The following is a 10,675-nucleotide window of genomic DNA, read 5'->3' on the forward strand; positions in this document are numbered from 1 at the left end:
TGCATCCTAAGAAATGCTAAAAGCTGCAGAGCACAGCTCCTCTTGGGATGAGGATGAAGGGAAGGATATTTATTGCTTCAGACTGTTGGAGGATAGGGGAGGGTTTCCCGCACTGCTTGCAGAACATGGAGTATCTCAAAGGCAAGGGAACCAACCAAAGGCCTGTACCGTATAGCATGTCATTGCTCTGGGAGTTACCTGTTGTCAGGCAGATGGCAGACTCCTTTTATTTGAGACTTTATGGTTAGATGGAGCTTTGTACTTTTTAAATTGCATAATGTGTTACTATTAAAGTAATCACAGTACTTCAGAGGGAGCCTTTGGCTTTCTCGGTGTTGTTGTACTGAGATGCTCCGTTATTAACTTCTTGTTGTTTTCTTCCAGATTGCTGACCTGCAGCTCCATAAACTGGATGAATTGGACTGTTTGATCCAGGGCCTGCTTTATGTTGATTCTGTTGGTTTCAATGGACAACCAGAGTGTTATTATTTTGAAAATCCTACGGATCCTGAACAATGCCAGAAAAAGCCTTACTGCCTTGATAATCCATATCCTATGTTGCTGGTTAACATAGGCTCAGGGGTCAGCATTCTAGCTGTGTATTCTAAGGATAACTATAAGAGAGTCACAGGGTCCAGGTAAACTTAATCCTATGTATTTTTTTCCTTAATATTTTAATAGACTGCAGTCAGTGTGACTAATAGGTGCAGCCCCAAATTGTACTCGTCTTTGTTTTCAATGAAAGTCCACTAGTAGCACGGCTAGAAATAGTCCACGATTCCTTCTGAGCAGAGGGATGTGTCAGTAAAATTATTGATCCGTTCTAGTTAGAGCTGCTTTTGTCTCCTGTTGGTGTTCTTGCCTGCTTCCTAACTTGCTGTGAATTACAGAATAGAGCTGTTCAAATAAATGAATCCACCCCTACCTTTGATCCCCCAGAACAGCCAGAGCAGTAAAAATAAAAATGTCTGAGCTAAACAGAAGCTTTTTGCTTCATGGTTAGGGCCTATATCCAGAATACAGGAGATGTTTGTTAGAAATACCTGTTACTACTGGATTTTGGCAAAAGAATCTTACTAGGTCTCTCTCTCCCTTTACTGATAGCCCTAGACTTTTGACCATGCTGGTAGATGAAGTAGTTGCCAGGGTGTAAAGACCAGAATGTGGTTGTGTGTATCCTTACTTTATCCTCAGCATAATTTTGGCCCGGGTCAGCTAGCAGTCTCTGAAACAATTTGTGAGGTACAGCTGAGTTGGAATGGTCTCTGGCCTATACTCAGTAAGAGATTCAGATGTGACTACTCTGTTTTGGAAGCCGGAAATTCATCAGTGTAGATGCAGAGTACCCCATGTTATTTGTCTTTGAGGTCTGAAAGCAGTCTGAGGCTTGTTTAAATTTACTGGTACAGATGTGGTCCCAGGGAGCTATTGTAGTTGGAGATGGTCTGTCCAGACTAGCAATAAAAATGCTGATAAATCTCTCCCATTTGCCACTCATAAATGCAGACTGAATTGAAATGGTTCATTTTAGAAACCTTGGGGAAAACTCCAAGGTAGGAGTTGCAAGATCATAATTGGTAGCTGTAATGTATTGAAAACAAGAATTTGAACAACTGTGGAAAAAGCTACTTAAAGCTACTGGTCTCAAACAATTGTGCTTTTTTAGTCTTGGAGGTGGAACATTCCTGGGCCTGTGCTGTTTGCTAACTGGCTGTGAGACATTTGAAGAAGCTTTAGAAATGGCTGCAAAAGGAGACAGCACCAATGTGGATAAGCTGGTGAAAGATATTTATGGAGGAGATTATGAGAGATTTGGCCTTCAAGGATCTGCTGTAGCCTCAAGGTACTTGTTAATTCAGTTGTTTTTAAGGAGTTCCAGGGAAACTGACTGTGCACACTGAACCAAGTGCGTAGTCCTTGGACTATGTACTATATCTGTATGAAAATATCACCTGGGGTATATCAAGTGGCTTGTGCTTAGGATCTCTCGCCTACTTCTTTCCTTTTTTTTTTTAAACAGGTACAAGCAGTGCTTAGTACAGTTTGCTTCCATTTAAGTTACATTTACTTTAGAATAGGTCTCTTTGCCCATTGTTTTGTCCTTACAGTGAGATCCCTTCTCACATGTTCCTCTTTTTGCCTCAAGTCAATGAATATCAAATCCAAGAAAAACTTCTGGCTGAGATAATAAAATTAAGGACATTTAACACTTAAATATTTCATATTAAAAGGAATGATCTTCCTCACACAGCTTTGGCCATATGATGAGTAAAGAAAAGAGAGATTCCATCAGTAAAGAGGACTTGGCCAGAGCTACTTTGGTCACCATCACCAACAACATAGGTTCTATTGCTCGCATGTGTGCATTGAATGAGGTAAGATGGCATATTTACTATGAGCTTAAAACCTTTAGAAACAACACAGTACGGATTATCAGAATTAGAGAATGCTAATTGCTGATATGGTAGTTAATGGCTGGCCTTCATAAAGATGCATATATTTAATGCTGGATCCTAACTCTAGTGATTTTTTTTTTGTATATATATGCCTTACTACAAGGGTAAAATGCACACTTCAAAGGTAGGAAAGAAAGGAGAGAGCTTCACTTAAAGCTCTTCTTGAGCAGTTGATGCCTCTGGGCATCCAGTTGCTCTCAAGCTCTAAGACATGGATATTAATGCCTTTGTAATCCAAATCACCGCTTAGCTATTAACAGATCTTTTTGTTCCATGAGAGATTAAAAAAAAAAAAAAAAAGGCATTTTCTTGGGCTTTTGCTCTATTCTTTTCATAGCCTGATGAAGTAGAATTTTCTAGGTTTTGATACAGTTATATTGGGTCAGAGAGAATATATAGTTTGGTGTCCTGTCTCAAACTCTCCTATTGGATCCTTGTTAAATTCTTTTCCTTATGCATGAGAATTGTGGATGGTATATTCCACTACTACACCTTTTTGGCTTCCAGCAGTAAAATATCAAGGGACTTCTTTTGAGCTGGAAGTTGCATCATTTGATATGTGTGGTAATGAATCACTTTTATCTCCAAACTTATATAATCTTTTTAAATACATGAATGTCTTTAGCACCGCAACATCCTGTTGAGGGGAGAGTGGGGGGAAGCTCTCATACCTAATGACTCTAGTGGATGCCATCTAGTGTTTTCCTTTAGGAGAAATCATAGAATCATAGAATCAGTAAGGCTGGAAGGGACCTCTGGAGATCATCTAGTCCAATCTAGTCCAACCTCCCTGCTCAGCAGGATCACCTAGGGCATGTTAGACAGGGTTGCGTCCAGGCAGGCCTTGAGTATCTCCAGAGAAGGAGACTCCACCACCTCTCTGGGCAACCTGGTCCAGGGCTCCATCACTGTCACAGGAAAGAAATTCCCCCTCACGGTCAGGCAGAACTTCCTGTGGTTCAATTTCTGCCCATAGTAAATCATTAATAGTAAATCATTTATCACTGGTCCTCTTCTGTGGGCTTTTTATATATGTACACCCACATCCCTCTTTTGCAACATCTGTCTGTATTTTTTCAAGACAAAATGACCTGATACTTGTAGTCTCCCCCTTCTATGGAAAACATTGTGTCTCCTTTTCATTTTAATTTTGTTCCTTTTAATCTTTTTATAGTTCTGATTTTAAGATAGAATGATCAGATCTTCATGCTGTATTCAGAATGTGCTGGTTTCCTTGAATTTATGCAACGACATATTGATGAATTCTGTTTTACCAGTTCTCTTACTAACAGTTTTTAACGTTTGGTGTGGGGTTTTTTGTCTTTGCCATTAAGAATGGAGCTCATTTTTGAAAAACCATCTACAGTCCCTCCACAGTCCTTCCTGAGTGGTAATAGCTAATTTTGAGTCCATCACTGTGTCTGAATACTGATAGAATGTGTCTCTCTGCCTTCTTTTCATTGTTTTTTTTTTTAACCTAGATTTCATCTGCCATTTTACTACCTAGTCTCAGTCAGTATTATAGGACTCTTCAGCATTGCTTTGCTACTCATTTTTAATTTTGACTCTCCTGAATAACTTTGGATGTCAATAAATGTTATCACTGTGTTGCTAATTCCCCTTTCTAGAGCACTTTTTAAATATGTCGAACAGCACAAGTCTCAGCATGTGCCTCTGTCAGTTGCCACTGATAACTTCCATGCATTCTGAAAAGTGTCTACATACACTTTTTTTGGCAGTTTAACATTTTCAGTCCTGATGATTCTCTTTCAATGTTCTCTTTGCTTTCAGCTTCTTTACAGTGTTGCCTTGTGGCATGGAGTTCAAGCAGCATTGTACAGGGCTATCAAAGCATGGAGAGTTTCAGCAGGGAACCACATGTGATGCATTCAGAGGAAGAAATGGGCCACTAATGTAACTCTAATGCTTTTGAGTCATTATGAAAAAAACTATCATTTTTGTTTTGTGGATAAGCTTACTTAAATGGATAGGATCCATAGAATTTATGGAGGAATGTTGTTTGATATGCTAAGTATCCTTCATTTCCCACTCAATGTCAAAATAGATTTTCTCCAACCCTTTAGCAGTAAATTCTTCTGTAGCTTGAGAGGAGAAAAAAAATTCGTTTTATAGCTTTATGTTATTGGGGGAAAAATTACAAACATGATATTTCATTGTAAGTCATCAATGAGGCAAAGCTACTCACTTCTAGTGATTTGACTGATCTCCATATATCTTACGCTCAGAAAAAAGTAGTGCTATTGTTCTACTTAAATAATTGAGACAACTAAATTGTATTTGGGAGATTTAGCTCTGATTCTCACCAAGCTTGATGACTGAAATGCCTAAAAAGGATTTAGATATTTAAACACCAGTTGAATGTGATATAGTCTCTTATGGAGTATTTGTGTGTGTTACGTTAGGATTATGGTGAAGCTCACTTTAGGTTCTTTGACAAAATCAGTTTATGCCCTGAAGTATGAGTTTTGATTTTTTTTTTTTCTTTCAATGAATGCAGCTTTAACGTTGTTATAAAAATTACTTGCATATGTTCAGGAAAAGAATGAGGCTGGGGAATAAATTAAATATTTTGTCTACAGAACTTCAAAGCTAAATTTGCTGTGCAAAGTTGGCAGCAGAGCAGAACAAAATTCCATACTCTGGAACCATTTGGCTACACATCATTTGAAACGGTCTGTCCTAAGCACAATAGACTACAGAAAGGAAACCAGTATTCCTGACTTACATTTTTCATTCTGGCAGAGCATGCAAGCTCCATCTGAGCAAGGCTTCTTGCAAAAGTAGTGTGTATAGGATTTTTTTTATTGCGTCACTGATACAGATTTCACTCTCAGATTTGCACAAATGCATGTATATTGTATCTTTCTGCTGCAGGGTAGTTGAACAGTTCAACAAAACCTGACAAAGTGGAGGAGGGCATGTTTTCTCTAGGATGTTGTAATTTGATTAGCTTAAATATGCCTTTCACTACCAGCCTTTCATCAGTTTAAGACTTCTACCTTTCAACTTTGAATATTTCAGCTGTGAACAATTAAAAAAAATTGGCAAGACCATTCTTAAAAGAGAAAATGAAGGAATACTACTTCTATATCTAGTAAAAATGCTAAAGCTTTTTTCTGTTCTATTTCAAAATGTAGGTAATCTTACATCTTTAACAGAATTCTTAATCTAACCAAGGAATGCTGGAAAACAAAACTGCTATGGAATTTGCATGTTGATACACATTCTGCTATCCTAGTAGATATGCCTTGTATTTTTAGATTTAACATTCTTTATTATTATGCTCAATAATAGGTATAGTTTGCTTTAATTTCTGATAAAAGTAGCTTTGCATGTATATTGAGCAAAAAAATTTTGCTGAAAATGAAGTTTAAATGCACATTCAACTCAATTCACTGGTATTGCATTAAAGAAAATTAACTAGTTATATGTTTGTGTCTCTTTTGTCAGAAATGACTTGCAGAGACAAAAGGCAAAGGGGAAGTGCTCTTACCTGTGTTTAATAGCAGCTTTTTGATATTTGATAAATCCTTATTTCCAGTCATATAAGTTCCAATATATCCACATTCTTGTAATGTGAATGCATGCTGATGTGACTGCAGTCTAAGTGGACAGAAGTCTGTAATCTGAATTGCTTAAAGGTTTTTTTTTTCTGTGTTTAGTCTGAGAAGGACTATCAGATATGTTAAATTAAAGTTGTTAGATACTAAATGAATTATTGCATCGGAATCAGCACTCTTGAATTCTGAGTATTCAGGCGAGGATATTCTGAGTAGTATGTGAAGTACGCAGTAGCGGACATTACAAAACTGCAGTCTGTGCTAAAGTAGTTGCTACAGAATCAAGTGTTAGACTTTATAGAGCTGTATGATTCAAATGAGGTAACACTAAGTAATTGTGTCTAGGCAGGTTTTTTGCTGATACTTTTCAACGGGGGCTGCTTGAAAATGTTTCTATGGTTCCCCCAAGACTTCCATAAAAGCTTATGCCTCCTCTGTAGGAGGTTTGGCCTCCTACTGAATTTTCTGTGCGAGTCCTAGTGTGTGTACCTCATATGGTGCACTGATTCTGAATGTGTGCATCTGTTTTTTGTACATCATAGACAAAATTGGGTTTGTTAAAACAGTTATTGGCATAAGTGGCAAAATTCTTGGTAACAGGCAGTGATGTGCATGAAGGAAAGGGTTGCTCTCTGATGGTGTACCACTGATTGTTCAAAAAAACCTTAAGCTTGTTGAGTTCAAGTTAACTTTGAAAAAAGAGAATGTGATGCATGTAAAGTACCATGTTGGCCATATTTCTTTTTTTATTTTTTTTTAAATGGGACCAATATTCAGATAATAGTGAAAGATCTCATCTCCAAGATAATTCTTCTCAAATAGCTTTCAGAGATTCTCCACATGGATTTAATGATCATGTTGAGGAAAGTTGCTTCATTAAACAAGCAGGATTAATAGATGCTTTCAATGCAACCACATCATGCACAGACAAATTAAAAGAAAAAAAAATGTCACTTGATGGGAAGATCATGGGCTTTTTAAGTAAATAGTTGCTGTCTGTGATACCAGCCTCTCACCCTGTCCTTGGAGTAAAACCTCTTTTCTGTTGCCAGATCTCTTCTTGGCAGTCAGTAGCTACAATTCTTGAGCTTTTTAGTTTGAACAGCTGAAACCCAAATTTGGACAATTGTAATCCAGAATTCCCGGTTTAACTTTTTAATGGAGCCTGAAGTACATGTTGAATGAGAATAATAGCGTAGATGAATCTAATCCATGCTGGTCTGCTTTTCAATTTTACAGAACATCGATAAGGTGGTATTTGTTGGAAACTTTCTTAGAATTAATATGGTTTCTATGAAGGTGCTAGCATATGCTATGGATTATTGGTCCAAAGGACAGCTGAAAGCTCTGTTTTTGGAACATGAGGTAAGGAAATATGTTAAACTTTTTTTCTGTAAGGGGGGGAAAAAAATCTTGTTCTTGACTGAGTGAAATTAGAAGGGGTAATTTCAGTGGCATCTCCTTGAAGGGAAAGCACAAACTAAATCCTACATAAATATCACCTAATTACAAGTTCATTTGAAAATACCCTGTGTTAACTCCCTGAGTTGATTACTAATCTTGCAGTATTTATTGCTAAACATTGTATATCTGTTACCTCTGCTTTCTCACCTTACTATCCAGTCCTGTTCTTCTGCGGATATATAACGGCCTCAACTAGAGTAATCTTTGTCTAAGCATAGTCTTGAGGTGACGATTAGACGGATATGTTCATAATGCAAGCTGCCCTGTCTCCATACAGTGTCACTGTAGTGGTTCTGTAATGTCATTTTTTGACAGATTTTGAGAACTGGAAGACTCATTTTGGTATGATGTTCATGCATGTACATAAGCAAAATCAAATTACATCGTAATTCGGATACAGAAATTACTTGGCATAGGATGGCATATCTTGCAGGAAATGTTTTTAGTTGCTTTACCAGAACTGAAGGCCTTACATTGGCATGTTTGTGTTTTGGTTTGGAATTTAATTGGGTTTGTTTTGTCTTTACCTTGTTTATAGGGTTATTTTGGAGCTGTTGGGGCTCTTCTAGAATTGCTTAAAATGACAGATGATCAGTGAGAAAGCTGATCAGAGATCACTACTGCAGATGCTGCTGGATGAGAGTGAAAACCACTACAAGGATGGAAATGAAGCCATTATGGTAGTTCTACCTGCTGGATTTGTAAATAATTTAAAATTCTTTTAGCTGATCTTTAACTTCTGGGTTTTGAGCTTATATTTCAGAATTCATACTGGGAATAACAACTTTTTTCTGTATACTGTCTTTTTTTAAGGGAAAATATGTGCAACGTGGCCAAACATACAGATTTTATGGATTTATTTTAAAAGGTGGAAACTGTTTAATGTAGAACCTGTACTATGAGGCATCTGCTTTTCTTCTGGGGTTTACTGATTAGTGTGGTAATTTTAACTTCATTTAGTAATCACTCTAGGAGATTTTTTTTATCTTATATTTTCATGACGTTTCATGATTTGTTCTTGGTTTCAAATGAAACTGCAAAGCTGATGCATTTTACTGTGAAAACTGGTTATTGATTTGTTGCCTCTCCTTTCTTCATTAGATGAGACACTACTTTCCCCCCCACCCTCCCTCTTCAAAAAAAAAAAAAAAAAAAAAAAAAAAAAAAAAAAAGAGATGACAAGCTTTCTGTGACTGTGGGTTTCTTCTGGCTTGCAAGGCTGCAAGAAAACCTGAGTGGGGGGGCATTTAAAATCTTAATTTTTCAGTAGTCCTGTGACTTAACAGAAACAGGCTGCTAATTGCTTTTGCAGAATTAATTCTCCTTTATATTATTGAAAACTTTAAACAAGATGGAAACTAAAACTTTAATTATTGGGTCAACGCTAAAATGAAATCCTGTGTCTGTTGAAAATCTCTGATCTATGTAAAGAGTTCTGTAGTACAGATGTTATTTATATGGTACATGCTTGGTGTTAGATGACAAAGGGGGATTGCTTCCACTTATTTGAAGATTTCTCTGTAGTCTGCAACTTTAAAGTTCATCTTAATCAAAAACAACTGATAGCTGCATTATTTAAATCCTGATTTTTAAAATTAGAAAAATACACAGTAATGTATTTTCTGTTTTTAAGCTAATGTTAATTTTCCCTTCAGGGCACTAAGGTTTGAGTATTTATTCCAGTAGAGTATTTTCACCTTTTTTTTTATTTGTGGACCTCCAGATTTTTCCAGTTGAATTGAGACCCATTGGAAATCTGTGCACTTAGGTTGCTTCTTCATAGCATGTATGAACTTGCTGCTCTTAGACACATCAAAGGCTCACAAAACAAAGGCTGCAAACCAGTCTGTAAATGATTCTGTCTTGCAAACCTGTATGTGATGTCACATAATGTTAAGGGCTCATCAGAGAAACAGTATAAAATGCATTCACATGTATCATCCAATATATTTTTTGAAGGGTGGTGATTTCATTTTTGGATTAGTCATTAATTTCCATATCTCCCAAATGTTGAAGTAAATACATATTAACCAAAGTGTTAACTTGTCTGACAGAAATAAAAACCACTACCATTTGAAGATTTTAATGCATCTGTGGAATTCATTTCTTGAAATTAATTATGTGGAATATGTAACAGTATTTTGGTGACATTTCTGCTGTGTGACATGTTATTTCCATGATCATTCATTGGTACTTGACTTTTTTTTTTACTCTTTGTTATATTGCTTTGATCTCTGAGGCTTTTTGCCTATTAAAAGTTGACTTGTTGATAGATGATAAACTACTACAACATGAGAATATTAACAGACTGTAGTTAATCTTTCATGAAGTCTTAAGCTTGAGATAAGAGGGGATAATTCTGCTCAGTACCTCTAATTTTTCATTAACAAGATGAAACTTTTATTAAGCTTATTTGTTAAGCTTTGCCTGCAAGTAATGGATGGGTAGGTTTCTTTGAATATTCAGAGGAAACAAAACTGTATATACAATGCCATATGTATAGCTATTTCAGTTTCCAGAAATGTTGGAGAGAGTGATCTGTGACCTTTGAAGTGGGACCTTTGATCAAAGAATCTTTCACTGATTCAGGACAAGGTAATTCTGGACTTCTAGCAGTAGGTGATAAAATACCGGTAAGCTTTCTTTTCTAAATGAAAAGAAATAGTATTTTATTTCCATTTTTAAAGTCAAGTACATAAGCTATAATATCCTACAGCACATGAAGCATTATACTGTAACTTAGTTTTGTGTGGCAATGCCAAACATAAACATTACCAACATGCTTATAGAGGGACATATTTGAAAGCTGGACACATTTCAACAGTTGGTAAAGAAAAATGTTTTAGCTGGGCATATGAAAAATTGCTTGGTATTGCTCCCCCCCTTCTCCCCCCCCCCCCCCCCTTTGAATGACACTACCAAGAAACTAAGGCAGATTGCAACTCTTGTGCAATGAATTGTGATCTTCCCCTACACATGGAAGCAAGGGAGAATATGCAGGCACTGGAGCAGACAAAAGGATGGTATGTGGAAGTCTTCCCTGCCACTTCCTGCTGATGCTGTTTTCTGTCTTGTTTAATCTGTTGGTTGTCTGCAGTCTTTGGCAGGAATACCCCTCTTCTGGGGAAGAGAGACTGTCTTTCTGAAACAGTTACTACAACTTTGCTGAAATAT

General features: G+C 36.8%; 1 protein-coding gene across 9 annotated transcripts in view; it reads left to right on the forward strand.

Annotated features, from left to right (window-relative positions):
* The window catches only part of PANK1 (pantothenate kinase 1), a 48,107-nt gene extending 38,520 nt beyond the window's left edge, over positions 1-9,587 (forward strand). For all 9 annotated transcript variants that reach the window (XM_062579916.1, XM_062579915.1, XM_062579914.1 and 6 more), the window contains 5 exons: positions 385-638; positions 1,667-1,843; positions 2,252-2,375; positions 7,277-7,402; positions 8,040-9,587. In XM_062579916.1, coding sequence (XP_062435900.1) covers positions 385-638; positions 1,667-1,843; positions 2,252-2,375; positions 7,277-7,402; positions 8,040-8,099 — 741 coding nt within the window. In that variant the 3' untranslated portion in view covers positions 8,100-9,587. The remainder of the gene's footprint in view (positions 1-384; positions 639-1,666; positions 1,844-2,251; positions 2,376-7,276; positions 7,403-8,039) is intronic.
* Positions 9,588-10,675: the final 1,088 nt, after the last annotated feature.

The sequence above is a fragment of the Rhea pennata genome, chromosome 7, assembly GCF_028389875.1.
Source record: "Rhea pennata isolate bPtePen1 chromosome 7, bPtePen1.pri, whole genome shotgun sequence".
Taxonomy (NCBI): Eukaryota; Metazoa; Chordata; class Aves; order Rheiformes; family Rheidae; genus Rhea; species Rhea pennata.